The following is a 25252-nucleotide window of genomic DNA, read 5'->3' as shown; positions in this document are numbered from 1 at the left end:
TTTCATTATATTGGTAAACGGTAAGGCAATAGTGCAAATTTTCAGTTCTTTAGAGTACAAATTGGCATTGTTTGAAAAAAATATTTGGAATATTCCCTTTTAGCGAATTTTCTACTAATAAACTGAAATAAAATAAATAGTTAAATTTATTCGTTACTTACAAAATGTACATTCTTATATACAATAAATTTACATCTTAACAATACTCCCAATTATTAAGACTAGAGGAATGCTATATAAATTCAAAACCTTCGTATTTCACATCCGCTATATGTTCATCATCCATTAAAATATCCCCATTAATGGTGAATGCAGTGATGTAGGTGGATGTGTTACCCTCCAGTTCTTCAGTTCGTAATGCAACTATAACATAGTCTTTCGATGTAGGAATAAACTTGAAACTGGAAAAACCCCTGGTAGGCCTCGAGTTTGAAATCTGAAAGCATTTAATTTGTTTTATTCTCGTAACTGATATAGATATGGTAGAATTCACTAATCATCCTTGATGTTGGATAATTACTATTATCAAAAAATTGATATCTGTTTACAGAGTAAACAATGAGTATACTAGAACACTGGCAAAGAAATTAAGATGTGATTTTTTTAATATATATTCTGAATCTGAATAAATACGGGATGTAATAATTATGTGTGATGCTTTAAGATAGAGAAAAATGTCTAATAAAAGTTATGAAGAGTAATAAAGCTATGTTACAAAAATTCAACACCAAATCTAATGGAATGAAAAAATTCTTTTCATCTAAATATTTTCAGTAATGTGTATTTTCCTGTCCTATGTATATAATTTTACCTAGTGGCATTTTTTCCATATAGAGGTAACCAAAACTCGGAAAAACTTTTTTCTCAATTTTTTTAAATGAAAAACAAAAAAGCCATACTATAACACCTTCTCTTTTATATATATATATATATATATATATATATATATATATATATATATATATATATATATATATATATATATATATATAACTGTTGAGAAAATTATGAAAACGTTAAATCAAGGTAATAACGTTTTTTTTATACAGTGCTGCAAAAAATATATTGAGAAGAAGATTACATTTGATATCTACATTTTTAGTTTCTCAATGTATTACCTTAACTACAGTGACATCATACATTTGAGGATCAGCTGAGATCAGAACAGAACATCCCCTATGTTCATCTAAGGATTCATTGTAGGGCTCTTTACTACATCTTCTTGGTAAGAAAAACCAACGTTGATGTTCATTTGACCAAACACCACTTTCGTGTATCATATAACCTGGCCACTTTATACCAAGTACTTCTCGAATCCTTTTATATTCTGCAATCCAACTGATGTGACTCACCTGCACCAAATAAGACATCACTTATATTTTGTAAAAAGACATTTTGTTGAGCTGTACCAATATATTTCATTAACTTCATGATTTATGCTTGTATTTGTTATTTATTTATACTGAATACAAACAGATAAATACAATTACATCTATATGTGAAGTCGAAATTAGGGTGATGAAACAATAAAGCACAATACCTACACTAACAATAACAGTTATTAAAGCAAAGTAGCAGAGTAATAAAATATATACATCTTCATTTAAGACACAAACAATAATAATTACTGCTTCAGAAGTGAGACAATTTTTTTCAAGTTGAAAAAGTCCAGATCATTACTCTCTTGAAAATTATTCACAATGCTCATACAATTTTCAAGAGGTTACCCAGAAATGAATATTTTAAACATAATTTTCTACTCCCCAACCGCACGTCAGGTACATTAATATGTAATTTTATTGAAAGTTCAGGGACTGCAGTTTCTCCTTGCAGTACATTGTAGATGAACAAATTTGAGCACTGTCTCTTCGCTTGCTTAGGCTTGTCACTTCAATATGTCTCATATAATATGCAGAATGGATATATGCCATATCTCTTTGAATGAACAGATCTTAAGAATTCCTTCAGAGTCCTTCCAATCACCCCAGAATGAGTTGTGGACTCCATAGGACACTGGCATACTCTAATTTAACGCAAATATATGTGTTCTATAAAGTAACACACGTTTTCCAGCTGAAGTCTTGAAATGTTCGTAATATAAAACCTAACGTTATAGCAGTCAGATGCCAGCTTGCTGATGTGACCATTATAGAAAAGATTTTTCGTGAAAGTTACACCAAGGTCTTTCACTTCTGTGACTATCTCTGGTGTCACTGGGTCGGCATAATTTGCGTGTATGTACCAGTTTCGCCTTGCAGCAAGGGGCGTTAGTATACCCCTCCCTGAGGAGGCGTCACCTGTGGAGGTAAACGTACTTAATGGCACCTCATGCTGAGGTATGTGTATCTGTGTTAAGAAGATGTTAATAATAAAAACTTTGAGATACAGGGTGCCCTCGGTTGAAAGCCTTATCTCGGTAATGCAGAGCCTGCCCTAGCCATTCGTGAGACTCTATATGGACACACTTAATGGCACTTCATCCTGAGGTGTGCGTATCTGTGTCAAAAAGATGTCAATAATATAAACTTGGAGATACCGGGTGCACTCGGGTTGAAAGCCTTATCTCGGTAATGCAGAGTCTGCCCTAGCCATTTGCGAGACTCTATATGGACTGATCAAGAGTGAGAGTTCTCCAACTCTTGAACAAACAGAGGAGCCTAGGTGGTGCAGCCAGATGGCAATTTATTGCTTAGTCAAAGGCAGATTATCTTATGAACCTGATTTGCATGAATTTCTTGAGCAGGTAGAAGCAGAATCTGCATCTGGAGAATAATTAACTTCCTCCTGAGCATGTCAGCGAAAATGTATCGTCAAATAACAATTAACCCAAACCAGAAGCGAAAAGCCTTGCATATATCGTCAGGTATATTGATTTACATATGTTCTGATTTGGAAAGGTTACGGCGGGCAAATGTGGTGGAAATCTTGTACTTTGAACATTTGACAACCTCAATATCAACCAATCAACAAAAACCATTTTAAAGAAAAAATCTTACCAGCTAACCTGAAGTATCACTCAACAAATAACGTAATTGATTTCATTAAGATGCTGGTTTATTTGATTGAATTTGAATAGATGTGAACCACAATGAACCTTCGTGGGTTGCGGTGGAGGGTTTTTGAAGTAATGAAAAACTTTACATATTTCTGAGCTAATGAGAATAACAGAAATTCAAGAATTCAAGCAACAAACTGGTTGAAACAAGGAGTTAAAAAAAATCAATAAAAACATTTCATGAAATACTTACTTGACCCTTATTTGTCACAGTTTTGATATATTGGGGATTATTATTTTCAAATTCTCCAGAAGCTGTAGTCCATTCTTTCCCCATTGAACCGACATAAAGAAGTTCATCTTTTACTGTAGCCCATTCCGATTTGAATCCTTTTTTACTCCTAAGACATAATTTTGTATCAACTTAGTTAATATTTCATGACAAAATATATTATTCAAAGTAAATAATCATAAAAAGATCAATTTACATCAATAATGGCTAATGTAGGTTAACTGGCAAGCTTTTTAAAATATTAATTCAAGGTCAGTTTTACTATCACCACATTATAGATTTAAAGTATTGTGATAAAAATTCTCAAAGTAAATTGTAATAACTTTCATAGTTAGTTAAATAATGAATTTGTGGTACGTGAATAAATACTTAGTTTATCATATTCTTGTCAATTTGTTTCACTTATTTGTTCAACTCACTTTCCATCACCATCCATTAATATTACCCAAGGAATAACATCATTTTTTACTATCTCCAGAACTAGTCCAGTTCTGTCATCAAAAGTTAATAATTTTCCATCGAAAGTAACTAATTCTGAAAGTTCCAATCCTCTTCCTTTCAAGGCATAGTTCGTTTTTAGAACTTCTGGATCTTTCAAATCCCATGTTATAACAACTGAATGTTTATGGGGGTTATAGTTCAGATGTCCAGTTTTGAAAAAAGAAATCCATGTATTCTTCTCATTCTTTTTCAAGGAATCTGTATCAAGATCAGCAATTATCCCTAAAAAAGGCAATAAAAATAATATACTTTCAATCTGACATTAATGTAGAAAAAAGTGTAGAACCATATTTATTGTGAATAAATAAAATTGATTGTGAAAATTATATCTTGTTCCATTGATGACCTATTTATTTTGTAGAAATTCATATTGAATATAGAGTAAAGGAAATAACTTTTGTCTAATTTCTACTAAGTTTATTATTTGTTATGAGGGGTTTCCATTTATAAGACTATTTTCAAGTAACTAATACAATAACAAGACAAGTAAAATATTATACACTGATAAAGTCAGGTACCTGTGACAGGTACCTGAAATAACAAAGGTTACCTGAGTAATCAATACCAATTCTACAATAACTAATTATGTTCTATAACATATCAGGATTACAACTGTTGAATGGATCCTAAACTAGATGTCAAAATTCACAAATCGGGCATATGGTCTAATAAAGGGAAACCAGTCATAACAAATACTAAACTTAGTAGAAATTAGACAAAAGTTATTTTCTTTATTTTATATGATAATTATATATTTATTATTATGGATAGTGTTATTAGTTTTCATTGAGTAAGTGTTGCGAGTAATCATAATAACTAACAATAAATAACTTCCTTAATTATATTATACTTGGGAATGTTCCAGCTTCAGGTATGCAATAAGTTTCTGATAGCCATCAAGTTCATGTGCATCTTATAATGAATTAAATAAAATTAGAACATACAATAATAAAATGAGTTTTATATATTCGACTATGTATTAAAAAAATATATTGTGACTCATGTGAAGCCATTAAATCCTCCTTATTGAATTTATTACCAGTTATGCTTTTTTATTAAATGTTTCATTTATAAGGGGGATTATGCAACACACTTACTAATATTAAGACTAAGAACTAAGAGTTCAACTATAAGAAATCATCAAGAGCGTTTATGGAAACTTAACGAAGACTGAGAACTATGCCTAGGAAGTTGGCCAACATTAAACTAAGAACTAAAGCTTAGGTCAAAATTAATAAAAGAAGCATGCACCAAATTGAAATATTTACAGCTTTCATTGACAAGAGAAATTTTTAAACATAACCATGTAATAACAAAAAAAATTAATTATTTTCAATAGTACACTTGTCTCCTAATTAGTAAAGTACATACATTTTATACCTACTTTTACTTAAGTCACTTTCAAGTAAATAATTTTGACTCAGATGTTGTCATCTGATGATAAATTTTTCAAATTTCATTATTTTCATCCAAAATAGTTTTTTTACAGCTGTATTTGTAGAAAGTGCTGTGCTCTTTAATTGAAATGCTATTGTTTTACCATTTCACAATTGAAAGTGAAAAAACAATTTTTTCAAAGAAAATTGCTCAATATTTGTCATATTTTGTTTTTTTATGGACATTATTCCAACTACTCTGACAATTGTCCATATAATGATAAAAAAATTATTGTACCATTTACCCTTCCAAGGTAACTTACCTATTCGAAAAGTGTGCATGTTTGAAGTCCTGATGGGTCTCGTTAATGGGTATGTGTAATTATAATCACTACTTCTTAGGATACTGGTATTTGAACGTTTCGATGAATTTGAATATAAATAAATCAAAAAGAATACTCCAGTGAGGCCTACAATATATACAAAGAGTGTTTGACCACGAATAGTCCTATTAACTATCCTATAAGCAGGTTGAGCCTTGAGGGCTTTTCTCCAATCTCGAGTAACCACCATTTCTTCTTCATCCAGCAGATGCATATGTAAAGAAGTAGATTCCATCAACTTCTCTATTTTAACTGGTTTATCACAATACTTTTCGACGTGTAAAATATTGAAGTTTTAATTTTAAACACATTTTTTACCTTGCTGTTTACTAGTTATACAAAACAATTTAAAAATGAGAGATTAGCCTATAAAAAATCTATAACCCTAATTTTGAACAGCTGGCAGTTGATACTCAAAATTAAACCTTAAAACCATACCAAAGCACAGACACAGGACACAGACACTCTGTGACACCACCGTCTATGCCACCGTCACAGTATAATTGTTACATATGCTGTGCCACCCTCAGAGTAATAAAAAATAAGTTAGTCATTCTAATTTCATTCAGGTTGGAGCCTAGCTCCCCTACCCTTTAAACTGTCCTTTGAAAGACAAATGGGTCATAACTGATTTTGTTGTGGCGGCATGAATGTCCACAGACATCAGTTCCACCCTCGCGGTGTACCCCTACCTGGCTGGGGTGAGATGGATGAAGATATTATTCATCTATTAACAGAGGACATGAGGGCCTCATTCGACAGAGTGTCGGGGCCTTCTATATCGGGAGGTTCATCTACAGCGTAATCTATAGCTTCCCTGACTAACGGGTTATCGTGAGTTTCCGCACAATCTAAAACTCGCCGATTCCTCGACTGGATGGACTGCTGAATGGAAGGCAGCTGTAAATCTCTGCGGATGGCTTCATTCCGCACGAACCACGGAGGATTCACAATCATCCGTAGTATTTTGTTTTGTGGTCTCCAAGATGGAGATGTTGGACGGAGCCGCTTGTCTCCAGACGCCTGAAGCATACATGATGACAGGCTTGAACATCGTGTTGCATATCGTAACTTTGTTTTTTAGGCTTAACTTTGATCGTCTGTTTATCAGAGAGTACATGCTTGCCACCCGACCCTCGATCTTTGCCTTCACGCTTACGGGTTCCAGGTGAACCTACGATCTATTAGAAGATCGAGGTACTTTACCCGCGCTTGCCAGTCGATCTCCTTTCTAGAGATCCTCACTTTCCTAACCGGAGAAGATGTCGTTCTTCTCGTGGTTATCGCCCGAGTCTTTTCTGGGTTCACTCGGATCTTCCATTCGAGGTACCAGCGCTCGAGGTCGTCCAATGCACGTTGCATGTAGGTAGACGATCCCGAGCTCTCGACCCATGGAAGATGAGAGGAGAGCCGTGTTGTCGGCGTAGAGGGATACCTATCTTCACATCCACGGACCTTGGAAGGTCGCTGGTGTGAAGAGAATACAGCGTGGGAGAGAGCACGGCCCCCTGTGGCACTCCAGCGAGGATCTCTCTGTTGTCAAAAATAAAAAAAAAATAAATAGAGATGCCCTCCATATATAAACACAACAGATTTGTAGACAACTAGGATATCCATCTCTCTCACAGTAAAACGTGGACAAGGGGACTGAGGGAATTGTTTACATAATCCTCTGGACTGGATCCAGGAGCGTGCGGAAAATATGTTAAGAAAATTCTAATGACTACTATCAACTATTAATTTGATTGAAAATTTTGGGTTACGCCCATGATCCATTTGTTGTTTACTTGTGAAATGTTACATCAACATGCGACGATTGCGAAAATCCACAAACAACGCAGGTTTTCACCATCTTGAAAATTACTTTTTGCACTACAAATTAGTTATATCACTCAATAAGCACTCAAATCACCAAAATAACTTCCAAAAACGAGGAAATACCGGTATTATCTATTTTTGTTAGTTGGATGACTGTTGTAAATATAAACAAAGTAATTTGGCTTCAGAAACAAGGACAGAAAGGCATCTCTATTACTCTGAGGTGCCACCTTTTGATAATAACATATTTATTGATTTCTTTAGGACATCCTAATATACATACATTATTTTAAAAATATATAAATAAATGACAAAAATAATGATATGATGAAAGAAAAAAAAATAAAAACCATTTTTCAATGATTCAGAATGGTTTTAACATGAGGATATACATAATAAATATATTACCAAACAGAAAAAAAAAAATCAAGTATGATGTTTTATATAGTTCATGGTTTTTTTATTTGGAAAACATTTATTGAATCTTTCAACGAAAGTGGGAGTTTGTTATAATCATTCAAACCTTTATAAATAAAAACTTCATCGTACTAGTCAAATTAGTTCGAGGAAGGTGGTATAAAAATAAACACTTAGTGGAACACGAGGTATCACGGTAAACGCTCACAATGATCACGTTCACGACCGCAGTTTGTCCCTTGTTTGCGAGCGATACTATCATAAACTCAGTAGAATGGATTATGGAACGTTTTGAGTGTTCATGTAAACATAACAAATGGTGAGGTTGAAAAAATGAAGTAGAAGTTTTAATGAAGTTACGTAAACCTCAATAAGTTTCAATAATTGTAAGCTAACTTTAATAATATTGAAAAAGAAGTAGACAATAATAAACAAATTGAGTTTGAATGTAATCAAAATGTCTTTTACAGCAATTGGAGATTTGTAGATGCGTTGCAATTGTACTCCAGAAACTAGTTCATCTAGTTCAGATGGAGAGTGGAATGCAACTTCAAAAAATAATCGTGAAAACTTGGGCCACGTAATTGATTATGAGAATGTATTTCAACGTTATTCTGATGAAGAATTCAAAAGTCATTTCAGGTATATACATGATTTTTTATCACATGTTACACTGTGAATTTTTGAAATGTCATGTCCGATTGCAAATTTAGACTATACTCTGAATTAATGCTACACATAAATTTACTTCATTATGTGTAAGTAATTATTCTATTGATTACTCATGATATTGAATAATGGAATAAGTTAAGAAATTAGAAATTAATTACGAATGACGGATAACATTCATGTCATTTTTGGGAAAGAAAGTTTTTGGCTTTCTACTACTCCATCTTGATACAAAAAAGAAGAATGAGGGAATCTTCCAAAGAAAGGAAGGAAGTAACTCTATACATGGATGTGTAGATCATGCAAAGAAGTAACTTTTAGACACAAACTGGATCTCAAGTATTCATCAGAAAACTTTCACTTTGATACAAAATCTTGATGTTACTATTCATAGGATTCAAGTCTCTGAATTATAACACGAACAAAATTGATTTAGACGCATCTATGCCATGCTATTAGAAATGCTAGTAGTTTGGTTGAGATGGCTATAACAAATTGGTAAAAAAATATCAAACAACAAATGAAATTGAATTCAACTAAAAACGTTTTTCGATTTTAGTTTTTGGGAGGAATTTAAGTATTATATGAAGTTTGATGAAATTCAATATCTCTTATTTTAATTAATATTTAATTAGTAATACTGTTTAGTGTATTCATTGCCAAGTAGTCTAGCCTCATTGTTAATAGGCTGAAAAACACTTGAATGATGCTTCACCATTTCATTAGTTACGATAAACAAAGTAGCTTATTATTTATAATATACTTATTGTCGACTAACACTAAAGAATGAAGCTGAACTTCATTAAAGGTCGGCCGGTGGTCTAGCGGTCTACGGCGTTATCATATATCCGATTAGGCTGTTTCATTGCTAGTTCGAACCGCCAAACGTAACGAATTATGGAAATATAAGTTTATTATTATAGTACGGGTGTAGAAAAAAAATAAAACCTGTAAATGATTGAAAAAAAAAACAACATATTTCTTGTATGATTTGTTTATTCATTAATTTTCTACCAACTGGTAGAAATTCAATGGCAAGACGGCAATTTCTGAGATTACGTTGATTATATTATTTTGGCATGTACCTGTTACATATACAATTTTTATTTCAAGAATTTTGGCTCAGATAATATTTGGTAGTATAATCAATTCATGGTAAATGCCAGAAATCAATCAAGAATTGGCAACCTTGCGATACAATTTTAAGACAGGAAGTATAGATTGACCTTGACAGAAATACTAATTGTTTCGATCGTATGCGCTGAAAATTTATATTCGGAAAAATGCGCTTTTTTACCTCTTGGTAGTTGTGTACTCTTTGCTTATGGTAGGCCAACAAAACAGAGAAAGAGAGAGGTACACTTTTGGTCGGTATTTTCCCTCTCTATTTTGAGGCTATACCACAGATTAAGTACTTAATCTGTGGCTATACTACCATCGTATATAGTAAAACCAATAATGATTGAGAGTAAAGCGCGTTGTCATATCTAAATTTTACGTTACCAGTTTATAGCAGAATCAAAATATAGTAAGCAGTAGAGTTGTAGGTTGTGGCAAATTATAGATAATACACAATACTAGTACAATTTAAAGGTATTATTTATGACAAAAATCAGTGATGAGCTTGTAATGAGTAATACTTATACATTTCCTGATTACTGATCAGTTAAAATTCATTATTTTCTGTATAGTGTTAGATATTTATTACAACTAGTGGCAACGCTGTACGCAACGATATTTCTGTCTTTGTCACTTTACCGTAACTTCCATCTCATCGTTGCAGTCCTCACTAATGTACTTGCAGCCATGAGCGTATCATTGGTTTGTGAATTATACAGCGTGAATTGTACTTTTTACAGTTAAGTTAGTCAGCAATCGACGTGTTGTGATAACAATTGGTGAAAATGATAGTGCTAATAAGTGTTTAAGCGTTACATAATTATATTTCTACACCGTTCTCAAACTACTCAAAAAATGGGAGACATGGTCGGGCCTTCCACGTCGAAAAAGGTAAAACGGTCGGAGTCTCGGTCAGTAAGAGAAAAACAAATTGTACTGCGAGTATTTCACTGTCTTGAAAGAGATCATCAGCCACCAAAAGATGACTTTGTGCATATGTGCTGTAATTGTACGTGTGTACCTCCGAATAACCAACCAGGCATTTCTACATCATTAAGTTCCACAATTACAAAAGAGAAATTGGTTGATATGTGCTCTGATTATACCGGTGTACCAAAATCATCGATTTACAAAATACTAAAAGAAGCAGAAATTCATGGGGACGTACAAACGCCAAAAACTATTAGCGGACGAAAAAATATCACAGTTGATGAATAAGCCAAAACCAGTATACGCAGAACTATTCACAGTTTCTTTTTCAGAAATGAGCTGCCCACACTACAAACAGTTCTGGAGGCACTTAGCGATCATGAATTGGTCCCAAAAATGGGTAAAGAAACTTTTAGGAAACTTGTAGACGAAATGAAATTTACGTACGGAAAAGTTGACAGGAAAAGCATTCTCATTGAACGTCAAGAAATAAAAGCATGGAGAAGAAACTATCTAAGAAAAATTGACGAATTTCGGAAGCTCAAAAAAAATTGTACTTCATGGACGAGACATGGGTTAACCAAGGACATACGGTCAAAAAAGTATGGCAGGATGGTAATATAACAAGTGCACGACAAGCCTTTATTGAAGGTTTGTCAGTTGGGTTGAAACAGCCATCTGGAAAAGGTAGTCGTCTGATAGTTACGCATATAGGAAGCGACAGTGGATTCTTACCAAATGGTGAATTAATATTTAAATCTAAGAAAACAGGCGACTATCATGAAGAGATGAATGCGGAGGTGTTTGAAAAATGGTTTGAAGGCATCATTCAACTTGTGGAATCTGGGTCTGTCATCGTCATGGACAATGCCCCATACCATAGTCGACATTTAGAATCATTACCCAAACAATCATGGAAAAAAGCAGCAATTCAAGAATGGTTAATTGATAAGAACATCCAATATAACAAAGATAGTTTGAAGGCAGAACTACTTCAGCTAACAAAATTACACACAGACAAATATAAAAAATTCGCAGTGGATGAAATGGCGTTAAGTCGTGGAATTACAGTTTTAAGGTTACCACCATACCACTGCGAATTAAACCCAATAGAATTAATCTGGGCGCAAGTAAAAGGATATGTGGCACGAGAAAACAGAACATTTAAATTAGTGGACGTGCATCATCATCAACAAGAAGCTATTCGAACTGTTTCTGCAGAAGACTGGAAAAAATGCATGCAGTATGTTTAAAAAGAGGCGCAAAAAACGTGGAACGTAGACAACCGTATTGAACACGATATTGAACCAATCATAATTCACTTTGATGATAGCGGTAGCAACAGTGACGAATCTGAGGTTGAAGATTAGACGAAAATTTGTACATTTACATTTATATTATATTCTATTATCAAAAATCTCAAATCAAAATATATATATATATATATATATATATATATATATATATATATATATATATATATATATATATATATATATATATATATATATATATATATATATAGTGTTTTTTATTAATATTGGTAATTTATTTGGTACCTACTATAATTACCACGATTATTACTCCGTTTTCATAAGGCCCACCTGATGACTACAATGATTAGGTAAATTACGATATTGCAAAGTTTTAATGAAATAAATAAAAAATGTGTATGAATATTTTAACTAATTGTACTAAGAATTTTTCTTTCATTCTCAACCCTCTCAAAAAATTAATAAGCACGCCCCGATTTGCTGTCAACTGGGCTTACTTCTACTCTCAATCATTATTGGTTTTAGTATAGAAGTAAACATTTCCATAGGGTGGCTATCTTAGACAAGAGACTTTCTTGTCTAAGGTGGCTATACTGTGGTTTGGGCATAACAGAAAATTCCTGATTGTCACTATTGTCAGTGATCAAGTGTCAACTATCAATTCATTTGCATTTGGCATTTATGTATGGAATTGTTCTCAGTTTCTCATTTCTCCGTCTTTTCACTTTAATAATTCGACAATGGCTGTGTTAGCTGCTGCTCAGCTCTTGGACGAGTTAATGGGACGCAATAGGAATGTAGCACCTAACGAAAAAGTGAAAGAATTGAACTGGGAAGATCCCGAAGTAAGAATTGTTTTTGTTTATAATCCCAATTTTTTTTCATCCCTTATTTTCAGTATTGCAAGTACTTTCTTGCAAAGTTCTGCCCTCACGATTTATTCGTTAATACCAGAGTAGATTTAGGAGCATGTAGCAAAGTTCACGATGAAGAAGTTAGAAAATTGTTTCTGAAAGCGAAACCCACACACCACAGAAAACTCCAGTACCAAGAAGACTTCCTCCGATTCTGTGCATCTATGATGAATGACGTCGAAAGGAAAATTATCAAAGGCAAACAACGATTAGCCCTCAGTGCCTCGGAGAAGAATGAAACTCCTTCGTTAACTCCGGTACAAACACAGAAAAACCAGGAACAGATTAATTTATTGAATGAAAGAATAAATGATCTCGAAGCAGAGGCTGAAAAAGCTGGAACAGATGGTAATGTAGAACAGGCTCAAGGACTCATGAAGCTTTGTGACCAACTCAAAGATGAACGGGACAATCTAAGGAAGCAAGTAGACAATGGGTGAGAACTATAATAGTTTTTCATTAGGTTTTTTAGTATTCACGTTAGGGGATTCCTCTGTCATTGTCAGGCCACCAAACGAATATGTGGGGCCTTTGCCACAGATTCTAATATACTGTACCAATCTTTTGTAGACTGACACATGGTGTCTTGTTTGAAACATAGGCAAGTGTTTCTAATGGATACTTCTAAATCATCACCTCCAAGATATAGATCTTGGTTTTCATGTGGCCCACCCTAATTTGATGGTCATGTTCATTATTTTTATGTCGACGAGGGCTGAATCTTTCCTGTGTAGTTATATCCTTTCATGTAGTAATGCTTTCTCAGTACATTGATAAACCCTGGTGTTTTTAATTTTTTTTTATTGGTAAGCATGTGAAGAATATGCAGATGTCACAACACCGTACGTGTCGTGAAGTCACGTTAGTGAACTCAGAATATTCGTTTCTTCTTGAGGAGATCTTCCAAACGTTGTCTGCTTCTCTTGGAGGAAGTTGATTAAAGACTGTTAACTTTCAAGGCTGGAAATAATTTTCGCAACTAGGAACGATGACACGCCCGTCGTCAATGGAATAAAACTAGAGCCAATTATCTGCAGACCATATCCAACAAATTCGGAAAATAGCTTTCACATATTCGACATGTTTGTCAATTATAACAATATCTAAATATAATCGCCATTACTTTTACCAAGATCAAAGAGTCACTGGAGAAACTGGGTTTGAGTGGCTGTATTCAGTGTATATCTGCTTAAAATATGAAATAGGGAAAAGGAAAAAAAGGCAGAGACTTCTTGCATGTGTTTATGATACATATTTTGCAGTAATAGAACCGATACACTGAAGTAATGTGTTTTATTTAAGACCGAACAAATATATTTCAATTTAATTCACATGCAACGTCAGCTTCTGGATAGTGACGATTTATTTATTATCATGTGCTCAGTAATTGAATAAAAATCTGTTTCTATGTTCGTCAGTAATTTGATAAATTTGATAACCTGTTTGTTAGAGGTATGGGTTAGTTTTATTGATGAAACTATAGGACATTTCATTAGTGGTTTGAGCAAATATTTATATAATTTTCTATATTTTTATTCTGTTAGTCATTAAGAAATATGAAATGCCAACCATTATCAGCAATGAACGAATTAATTGAATGCTACTTTTGTTACTCAATGATTTTGTATTTGTAGCCATTTTACTGCTACAGCTGAGCTTGCAGCAGCTCAAGAAAAACAAATGGAAGTGTGTGAGGTGTGTGGTGCTTTTCTCATAGTTGGAGATGCCCAACAACGTATAGATGATCATTTGATGGGCAAGCAGCACATGGGTTTCGCTAGACTGAAGGTAGCTGTCGAAGAAGTTAATGATTCACTAAAAGCTGCAAGAGAAGAAAGGTCATTCAGTAAGGGCGGGTTGGGATCAGATGAAAAACGTGATCGTGATAGAGACAGGGAACGTGAAAGAAGAAGGGAAAGGGAGAGGATGTTGGAAAAAAGTCGTGTCGATCAAAGGTAAGAAAATGTGTTATATTGAATTTTTAAATTATTCCTGCTATTTTAGGGAAAAGGACAAGGAGAAGGAAAGAGAACGAGAGAGGGATAGAGAAAGAAGAGAAAGAGGTAGGAGATCACGGACTGCAGACAGAGGTGATAAAAGGGATAGAGAATCTCATCGAGAAAAAGAGTCTCACAAGGAAAGGGAAAAAGACAAAGATCGAAGTAGGAAGAATCGGGATTCAAGTAAGACACTATATTATAATATACTGCATTGATTGATAGTTCTATTATTTAGTTGCACACTACTGTCACACACATGGCCTCATATGTTTCACATGCCATATCAACAAAATATGTCATAAAACATGCACTTATATGTAGTTTTTTTCACAAGGAAAAACCAAGACAAAAGAGTTATCATTTGGGTCAAATCAGCGATACCTCTTATTTGGATAATAACCTGATCTCAGTACATCAAACAGTGATAGCCATACAAATCTTAATTCGAGTCCAAATTTGTCTATTAATGACATATAACTATCGTTTGACATTGTTTATTGAAAAACTTCTACTGTTTCAATTCTTTTATACCACACATATAGTTGTTTTTAAAACTAATATTTTGGACATATTATATATCACAATAAGTGATTTTTATATTGTAATTATAAATTTTAACCTCAAATTGGGAATGGCTACTTCTAATGTTCCGCATACTGAAATATTTATTGTTAGATATCGGAGCTTGAAAACGGAATATAAAATAGTAGCGAACCGCCCCGGCACCGCACGGGCGCAAGGCTGATATTAAATATACATATAAAAGTATACACTTTATGAATAACAGCGATTGCTGTTATTCATAAAGTGCTGTACGACAAAGCGCGGACTTCGACGCGCTATTTATAGGCACACGCCGCCGGCCCCGCAGCCGTTACCGCCGCAACCGCTATGCCCCTGCATTTTAAATCTGTAATATCTTCGAAAATATTCATATAAATTACATTCTGTAAAGGACTATAATAATTCATATTAAATGGATAAGGATTGATGCTGTATCGCTTAAATTGCTTTTCAAGAATAAAAAATGGTCATTGTGGGTTTTCCCCAAGAGATAGACATATACCATCGCGGATATTTTTGTAGAACTTTTCAAGGTGTACAATACTGTAGTACATTTTTTGATCTATCTCATAGGGTTCAGCCAGCGTTTGCAATGTGAGCATAAAAAATGTGTTTATTTACGACATCACATTAGAAACCCCCAAAATTATCAAGTGTGTCTCTATTATATTATGCATATTATATACATATAAACCTTCCTCTTGAATCACTCTACTATTAAAAAGCACGCATCAAAATCCGTTGCGTAATTATAAAGATCTAAGCATACATACGGACAGAGAGCGGGAAGCGACTTTTTTATACTATGTAGTGATTTTTTTACAGATTGATTAATGAAATGCTGATGCAATTTATGAAATTGATCAATGTTTACTTTCATTTAAAAAATAAAAGGAATTATTGATTAAAATGTTAGGTCGTTCGGAGCAGTAACAACATCGTTTCATTTTAGTTACTTTGTTGATTTATATTGGATACATAAATTGATGTTCATTGCTTCAACTATGTTTAGCAGTGTGCCCAAACATGTCAAAACATTGGTAAGACTCATTTCGCTTCATTTAGACTTCATTTCGAGTCAGAATGTCTTGAAATGTTTGGAGAAACACAAAACGAGGCAAATGTAAATCAATTTCTCCACTCAGTATCATTTTGAAGTAGCCTATTCCATAAAAACAAAGAATTTAATAACATAAACACTGAAACTTTGGTTAACTCATCAGTGTGAAAGCAGCTATGAGTTTCAGCCATGGATTAGTCGAAAGGAAGTGTGAAACCTAATAATCAGCAGCTCCTAGAAAGTGGTAACCAATTTGTGGTCAATCATGAATTTACTCGGTGATCTGATAATTACAAACAGAATTATTTTAATAAATCCAACGCCTTGAAAATTGTCGAGATTATGAAAAATTTAAAAGATTTTCCAGAAAAAGCACTTTTCCCAATCACCAGAACTGCAATACTCATCTTGACGCGCGTTTCAGCAACCAAGAAGGCGTCTTCAGGAATTTTCTTCATTTCAGAATTTAGTCCTGAATTATTGGAGGTCAGAGTGTTCAATAAAACAAATTAAATGACATTAAAAAATCCATCTTGGCAGATTTCAGAATATAAAACTGTTGATGCTGATTGAAGAATTTTATACTATTGAAGAATATTTCTCCTCAAATTACAACCCCCCTTCTTTCAAATTTGTTTAACTTTTATAAAGTTTTAAGGCCAATTATGAATGTTTTTCATAAAATGTGTGTGGTATGTACCCAATACTCAAAGTTATATATTCTCATAAATTACTGCAATTTGATGTTTATAAATCCTTTCAAATGTATGAGATTTCTTTAAACATAGAAATATTTAATAGTCTTTGATATATGAGGCTTGTAATTATGAAATCTTTTTAATTTTTTTAAGGTCACCATCGACACCATCACCATCACAGACATTGAATTTGACCAGTAAGACCCTCCCGTTTCAGGTAGGTGGCTTTCTAGTTTACGATTTACTTCTTTTCTTTCAGAAAGACTGCAGGTTAGTGGTTACCATCCAAAAATTCAAATTATTTTCTATTTGTTATAAGAGGAATGAAAAATAACTCTTTTGAATCAATGCTCGATATCCAAAGGAATAATTGATAATGGATCTGTGCCTCAGTATTTTTTATGTTCGAATACAAAGATAATGATCCCATATTCAACCATAATAATGTTGTTACCTGTCTAGGTTTTTTGTTTTTATTCATGGTAACTTGAAAAATATGGAACATCTGATGAACTTGTACATTGTAACAAAAAACCACACATAAATACACACTTTATACTTTTAGAACAATAAGATTCTTGAACTGACTACACTTAGTGAAAAGTCGGTGGGGTGATTTGCTGACATTCCTATTGATGTAAGTTACCGGCTTTCTTAAGGTTACTTAAGGTTCTCCACTTTTTTCTTTACAACACAAGACCAAAAACCAAAATTAACTTGAGAAGAATGTCTACATCATGCAATAAGTGTTTTATACAGTTTTGGTATCACACAATGAATTGCTTATTCTTAGTAAACTCACCTTCAGAACCTCATCAACAAGAAAATTATGGTTTATGAGATAGTGTTCGAGACAGAACGCAGAAAAATTACAGTTTATAATATTTTATCAGAAACCATTTTCAAATCTCTCAATTATTACCAGTCAAATAGTAAAGAGCAAACCGTCTGCAAAATACTTGGAGTAACAACATCATGAAACAAAAGCAACAAAGATATCAGTATTTGAAAGGACGCTTTGATAAGAATGCAAAAATTTAGAAATATACCTCCATTATGTCTAGAGAGGGAAAACAGACAAAAGTGAAAACAACCCGCACAAATTTGATACAATATTTTTTATTTTTATTGGATTACTCTACGACATTTTTCTAACTTTTTTAACCTGTTGGACATAGTAGTAGAATAACAATAAATCATGCATATTCCCACATATCTCTATGCACCGCACTGATCCACAGTTATGGTTGGTTATGATAGTTTAAAGAATGAGACTCGCATGTTAAACACTATACCTTCTTTCACAACAGATTTTCCCCAGGATCAGCATTATTATTACTTATTGTCGATCAGTTGTAGTGTTATCAATTAGGATTCTTACAGTGAGAGTTTCAGATTCAAAAGAGTTACTATTTGTTTCTCATTTATAGGGGTAAATTTTTTTTATTGTTATTAATGACCAATGGCAGCAACTCCTCATGATGAAGTTTGTTACTTATCTGTTGGATAAGTTCGTTTTTCTTCTCTTTAATTTCAGTTTTTTCTCTCGGCTATCTGGAAAATGTATCCATGAATTCATATTAGTATTGATATAGATAAAATACTTTATTTTACTCATTATTCTTGTTCATTGTATCATTAATTTTTATTTGTTGGTAGAATTGGAACCCTCAAAATAAAATGAGTCGATTGAAAACACTTTTCATACACTAGAATTCTGGTACAAGTGTTTTCAATAGAATAATTTTTATGTAGTTGCAGAAGAGAAACTGAAATACTTATTCCACTTTGAGCTTGGAAGATTAGTTTTTTATCTATACCATTTGATTATAAGCTTCTTCCTTCAAATATGAAGTTTTTGTGAGCTCTATCAAGGCAATTTGGTTTTGAATAAATTTGCACAATAAAAGGTCTCGTTAGAGCTGACACAGATTTCAGAATGATTAACCGAATCTACAATTTATGATATTATTTCGTTTAGTTTCCCAACAGTTTTTTAATGGTGTGGTTTAATGGATATTATTATTATGTGTATTGAATCGGAAAAGGGAAATGGTTTGACACCATTTTGTTTTATAAGTTTTCAGCTGCGAGACAGTCGACTGAGCAAGCTGTCAGTGCCCAAACACTCACACTTATCGGTTTTTTGTACAATATCTAAAACGAGGTATTTATGTGAAAAAATTTGAGTCATATTTATTGAATATTTTCTAATATCATCACCATACCTGTGTTACTGTAGTTACTGAAAAGCGTGTCTCGTCATTAGAGTCAAGAGGTATTTATCTAATTTAGTGCTGAGTAAGTGCCTTCGAAAATTTGTTTTTGAAAACTATTTCATTTCACTTTCAAAGTCGATGCAATTTTGATTCGTTCATGATCACAATTTATTTAGTTTATATTTGGTTTCAGAAATAAAAAAGAACAGTGCTCCTGCTGAAAATTTGTTATTTAATTTTGCCAAGGAAATTTGTTTGAAAAAATGGAATTCAAGAAGAGGTACTGCACGTATGCTGTTCCACAAATAATGTGTCTGCATTTTGCCACATATTTCTAACATACTAGGCCATTGGTGTGTTAGTTGATCAAATACTGCCTCGAAATGGGCGGCTTTATATATTTGAGACAGGATTCAAAAAATGTTATAATTTGGGCTCCAGATTTTGTGAACATGATAACCTTATCAGATATAGTTAAAAAAATCTTTGTGCATTACTTCAATAATACTCCTCTATTTATTTCCTTGGCTGCTTCAAATTTTCTCAACTGTAGTAGAGCAAGTTAGTTATTTTTCAGTATTCTCTTAAATATTTGTACAAATTTGGCGTTAGTGTTTATTTCTCATTTTCCGAAAATATTTTCAGATAATCATGCTTCATTTCATTCTCATTCATTTGTTTCAATATTGAGTTTTTCTTCTAATTTTGATTAATAAATTTGAAAATCGTTTTAACAATCATATCCGATTTATGTTAACAAATATTTTTCAAGAGTGGTTTGTCGACAGACACTACTTTAAATAGCAATAATGCATTTCTGATTCAGTTATAATTTTTGTGATAAATTTAAAACGTAACATAGGATGGACCTGACTAGTTACAAATTTCAAAAAGTCTATTCTGTTCCGTTTTTCAAATCTTTCTAGATATTGATATGTAAATAATTATCCAACTATTCATTATAATTATCTCCGGTGTTGGAAATATATCTTGTTTCTCAAATATATCTTGTTTCTCAACCTGAGAAATTAGATATTCAAATATCTAAAAAAATAGCAGTTCTCTGTTATGAAATTAACAAAATAATACAAACACTCATTTTGTTGCATACGGGCAAAAAAGAAGAGAAACATTGATTAATGTATGTTATAGTTTAGAGGTTGCTTCTTTTAATGAACAAGAAAAAGTTAGCTGAGAGTATGAATCAAGATTCTTTATTTTTGAAGGTGTGCCATTTTGTACATTCAAATATATGCGTCTAGGTTTCCATGAACTAAGAAACTGATTTTGAACTCTGAATGGTCATTCGTGATCATTTTGTAAAAATTACCTGGTATACAGATTCCAGAATACCAGGAAATACTTGTTGTATCTGCAACAATAATTATTTTTGCTACATAATTCTCTGCAGGTGAAGAAAAAAAAGGTCAAATTGTTTTGAACAAGCTGTTCAACATTTTCCATGAATTAAATTAAAGGAAATGTGTGAAGACCCTAACTAGCACGATTAATACAGTCATACTCGAACAAAAGTTCGGGTATGCCTGTATTTAAACAAAGAAGCACAAGCAGTAAGAGGTCGTATGTAATAAGAAAATAATTTACATTGGAAAAACCTATTGTATGATTCACAAAGAAAACTGGTCTGGTGTTCGAAGGTGACATTGAGTTCTACACCTTCCAAGTTGAGCATCAAAATCCACTAACAAATTGATAATTGCTATTTTTACTCCTAAATATTTCTATTTGCTCATATTTCTCAGCAGTTAGTTATTAATGTAAAGGTTCTTTATTCATCATATTTGTTTATATGTCTTCATGGAAATGATGAACCAATAATCAGAATATACTTGATAGTTCGTACTGGAACCTCTGGTATAAAATGAACAACACCAGAACAAAAATTACGGCCTTTCGACGGGCGTTTCGCTAACCAAGTCTTTGCGGCCTAACTACTATCTGTTTTTTATTACCCAACTACACTGGTTGGTATTACCTAACTACTACCTGTTATTGATCCTATGCTAAACTACCTGTTTTTTTGATACCTATAATTTGTTATGTATATCCTCTATGTTAGGGATTATCTCTAATATTCATCTGTTTTTTATTTAGAATTATTATGTATAAGACTAAAGGGCTGTTTGAAATAGGAACCTTTATCGCTATTCATAGAACTTATTCTGCACTTTTCGATTTCCAAGCTTTCTAAGGCATACAGAAACCTGTTGTCATGTACCGGTCTCAACAATTTTAAACATTTCTCACTTATTCTGTGGTCGTTCTCTATGGCATGTTGAGCGACACCAGATTTCTCCGGTGTATAAAACCGAACATGCGAAACATGTTCTTTGTAGCGAGCTAATATAGTCCGTTTGGTTTGACCAACATATTTCTTATCATAATCCTCGCAACTTATTTCGTAAATCCCAGACTTTTCTTTTCCAACGTCTTGTCTTTCGGACTGCCCAACACTTGTTGAATGAATTGTTGAAGGTCCGTGCAATTTTTCAAGCCGTCCGTGCAATTTTTCAAGCACTATGAATTTTTAATCTTCCTCTTTTCGAAAAGTCGAGGCATTACGAGGATACTCCCTAAATTTTTGTTTTCTAATTAGTTTATTCACCATGTTTGATGGATACCTGTTGCTTTCAACCACCTCCCCAAAAAGTTTTTCCTCAATATCATACCTTTCTTTGCTCAAGGGAAATGTGAGCGGTCTATGGACAAGAAATTGTGGTTCCGCCACAAATTTCATGCAAATTTTGGTAGCCAGATGTATTCTTCGACTACTTCACCACTTATTTCATTTACATCTAAAAGATCCTTCAAATATTCAATTGATTTTGGTATGTTTACACTTGGAAATAACAAAGATATGTCAAAGGATACTAAGATCTCTCCTTCACCCAACCTTAAATCTTTGATCCTCTCGATGAATTCTGGTGAGTTCTCAACATAGCTGGGTTGTAGAATCGATAGGGTTTCACTAAACAGATAAATATTAGAATGAAGAAATGATACTTGAAACTTTCTATGTTTTTTACCACTTTTATTTGTAACTAACGTCACTGCAGTTTCAATTCTCTTTTCTTTATTATGATTTCCTACCACGTAGTAATGGCTACATCCCTCAATTTATAAATATTAGAGACTAGTACTATGTTGCTGTATCTCTGCTGTTCCAATGTTTTGACAATTCAGAATCAACGAACTTAGGCGTGCGCAGCGTTATAGGACAGTGCTTTCAAAAATTGTTCTACAGCGCCATCTAGTGGCGAGTTACAGAAAAATTGATAGCCTAAAAACCTTCTCTATGAAAATTTACTTATACATGTCAAGTTTCATCACGATCGGTTGAGCGATGTAGAAGTTTATCACTTACCAACAAACATTTTTATATATTAGATAATCATTAACATACAGGAAACATAACAAATTAGAGGTATTGAAAAATAGATAGTTTAGCATAGAATTAATAATAGGTAGTAGATAGATTACTGAACGTTGTAGGTAGGTATTACTAACAAGTAGTAGTTAGGCCACTAGCATGTAAAAACACTAACTTAGTAAAATTTACTCATAATGATCTCCTGATTTTTGTTATTATTCATTCATTTAATAGTCTGTATCACGGATATGGCTGGAAAATAAATAACAGTTGTGATAATAAAATACTTGTCGAAGAATCAATTTTTCCAAATTTTCTCAACATATCATTTGAAGTACAGGTGTTTTTTTTTTGAGTTGGCTTCTTTATTTTTCATTAGTTTTAATTATGGTAATTGATCAATGAATGAATGAAAACAGCAAATAAAACTAAAAAATGATGATATGAACATCAACTACATGTGACAATTTTTTATAGTGTTTTTTTGGGTTTATAATCTTCCACAATCTAAAAAAAAGTAAATCAATAGAGAATCTGCTGAAATGTAGTAAAGGGCAAACTGAAAAGTTCACCCCGAAAAGAAACTGTATAATATAAACTATTGGAAAGTCCAATCAGTCGGTAACTTGTCGTATTCATAAATTTTGCCTACAAATTGAAAAAAATCTATTGAAAAAATCAACTATTGATAATCAGCTTTCTCAAATGGTTAACGTTTCAGAAAACAAAAAAACAGTATAAAATATTGGGCCCTCCACAAAAAAATGTCTTTTAAAGAATATACCTATGACAAATTACATTAGCGACAACAACATAGTAGCCAACGAGAAAAAACATATGTACTGCGATAACGAAATCCTCATTGATATGGACAATAGAATGAATTCAATGAAACTAACACTCAAACTGTAAATAAAACTGGATTGACAATACAAACATCATCACACATGTACTACAAACGAACACATTTGATTAGGTCCAGTCTAATTTAAAAAGATCTTCACTGCTAAAGTAAACCAATCTTTTGGCTTCAGTTCCGAATATGATAATTTCAAAAACTACACCTCACGATTTGATCTCCACAAACTTTATTTAAAAAAATATAATCACAACATGTTTCGCTAGCACAGTAGCTTTTTCAAGTGTATGAAACAGCTACAGCTAGCGAAACATATGATTATATTTTTTCAAATAAAGTTTGTGGAGATCAAATCGTGAGGTGTAGTTTTTGAAATTACTATGGATCTTCATCAATTAACGGCCGAATCAATCCGAATATGATAACTTTTCTCGATTTGAAAGTGGAATGTTTTTGTTCAATAGTCTGTACGTTGTTGAATATATAACTAGTATTACTACTCAAAATTGTCAAGTATTTTCGAAGGCATTTCATTTATCAAAACGAAAGTCATGTCAGGTTCCTGTCTCATGCTGTGGTCTGGATCTTTACAGTGTCACAAACAGGTGGGTCTGACTATAAGAAACTAAGAAGTCCAAGGTTCGCCAAGATCTTCTATCCAGGACATCAGAATTAAATCGAGGTGACGAATTGTGTTTTATATTTTGTAGTCAAATAGGTATTCAATTTGCAAAAAATATAAAAGCTATGTTTTTGCTTTTGTGTAATAACATAGAAATTGTGTTAATTTTTTTTTTATCAGTGACATATATGTTAATAGTTAAAATATTACTCAAAGCTATGATTGTTTCATTTCCCTACCATTGTTCTTTCTGTTTGGCAAATATAAAGTTTTTGGCCGGAACCACAAAACAAAACCCATATAATCCTCATTTTTTTTTAAATATCGCAATAAGGAAAGATAAATATATTGTTCCATTTAAAAAATCTAACTTCGATATATGTCACGCTTCTGTTAGGTATATTGAAGAATCTTTTAAAAAGGTCTAATATACTGATATTTAAAATCTTTATACAAAATATTTTTTGATAATTATTATCCTTCAACTCCAATTTGTAATGGAAGCTCGATGTGACTTCTGAAGGGGATCTAGTCTAGGACTGTGTTTGCATTGCCCTCAGCCCCTGGTTCAGCGAGAAAGCGCCACTGCCAAATATATTTCTAAAACACAAGAAAAAGCGCAAATGAGTTCCTCCCTTTGTGGAAAATTATTCTGAGAAAAATCCTGTCTCCTGACACCAGAATTTGAGTGTTTTCCACAAAAGCGAAATTTTATATCGATATTTTTTCATAAATTACGTTGTGTAGCGTTCCTGTCAATGATTTTGTTTCAATTCCATTATGAATGTTTGGAACTGAAAATAACTGAAACGGAAAAGGGCATTTTCGTGTAATTCAATGTTCATATTTTTTAATAGTAGTTTTTCTTTTAGTTTGTACCTGATATACATTTCTGTGCTTAATCTTTGTGAAGAGTTTGTATTGGAGGTAATTTAAACTCAATAATATAGTCCTTGCTTTCTTCTGTAATTTTCTACAGTTTTTTTATTTGATGTTGGGGAAGTAGAATTCCTAAATTTTCTTTCTTAAATATGGAAATTCGGGACCACCTGTCCAACGAACTTTTACTGTTACTAATTTTTCCGTGATGAATAGGTATTTGTGTCATCACAGATATCCATATTGAATTGAGCAGTAAGATATTTATAACA

General features: G+C 32.9%; 2 protein-coding genes across 3 annotated transcripts; one reads left to right on the top strand and one right to left on the bottom strand.

Moving 5' to 3' along the window:
• Positions 1-128: 128 nt before the first annotated feature.
• On the bottom strand, positions 129-5991 carry LOC111504595 (soluble calcium-activated nucleotidase 1). Its single transcript, XM_074179905.1, has 5 exons — positions 5488-5991; positions 3707-4010; positions 3249-3396; positions 1119-1352; positions 129-436 (listed from the first exon to the last, which is right to left on the bottom strand). The coding sequence occupies exons 1-5, from the start codon at positions 5780-5782 to the stop codon at positions 233-235; spliced, it is 1185 nt and encodes a 394-aa protein (XP_074036006.1). The 5' UTR covers positions 5783-5991; the 3' UTR covers positions 129-232.
• Positions 5992-12412: 6421 nt separating this feature from the next.
• On the top strand, positions 12413-24318 carry LOC111504594 (luc7-like protein 3). 2 transcript variants are annotated; one of them, XM_074179904.1, is made up of 6 exons: positions 12413-12619; positions 12673-13124; positions 14323-14643; positions 14693-14871; positions 17164-17227; positions 19423-24318. In XM_074179904.1, exons 1-5 carry the CDS (start codon positions 12515-12517, stop codon positions 17196-17198), a joined length of 1092 nt encoding a protein of 363 aa, XP_074036005.1. In that variant the 5' UTR covers positions 12413-12514; the 3' UTR covers positions 17199-17227; positions 19423-24318. The 2 variants fall into 2 exon arrangements, with proteins under 2 accessions (XP_074036005.1, XP_023014998.1); XM_023159230.2 differs by having other exon boundaries at positions 12414-12619; positions 24073-24318.
• Positions 24319-25252: the final 934 nt, after the last annotated feature.

The sequence above is a fragment of the Leptinotarsa decemlineata genome, unplaced genomic scaffold (assembly GCF_025532065.1).
Source record: "Leptinotarsa decemlineata unplaced genomic scaffold, Ldec_3_MD MMD2_tig00026282_RagTag_RagTag, whole genome shotgun sequence".
NCBI classification, from domain to species: domain Eukaryota; kingdom Metazoa; phylum Arthropoda; class Insecta; order Coleoptera; family Chrysomelidae; genus Leptinotarsa; species Leptinotarsa decemlineata.
The sequence above is the reverse complement of the archived record's forward strand: the minus strand, read 5'-3'. Positions and strand labels throughout refer to the sequence as shown.

Coding starts and splice junctions, on each gene's coding strand:
- LOC111504595 (XM_074179905.1), bottom strand. CDS start 5,782: ATGGAATCTACTTCTTTACATATGCATCTGCTGGATGAAGAAGAAATG. Junction 4,011..5,487: donor CATGCACACTTTTCGAATAG/GTAAGTTACCTT, acceptor TGCCTTTTTTAG/GGATAATTGCTGATCTTGAT. Junction 437..1,118: donor ATGATGTCACTGTAGTTAAG/GTAATACATTGA, acceptor AAATGCTTTCAG/ATTTCAAACTCGAGGCCTAC.
- LOC111504594 (XM_074179904.1), top strand. CDS start 12,515: ATGGCTGTGTTAGCTGCTGCTCAGCTCTTGGACGAGTTAATGGGACGC. Junction 13,125..14,322: donor AGGAAGCAAGTAGACAATGG/GTGAGAACTATA, acceptor TTGTATTTGTAG/CCATTTTACTGCTACAGCTG. Junction 14,872..17,163: donor TAGGAAGAATCGGGATTCAA/GTAAGACACTAT, acceptor AATTTTTTTAAG/GTCACCATCGACACCATCAC.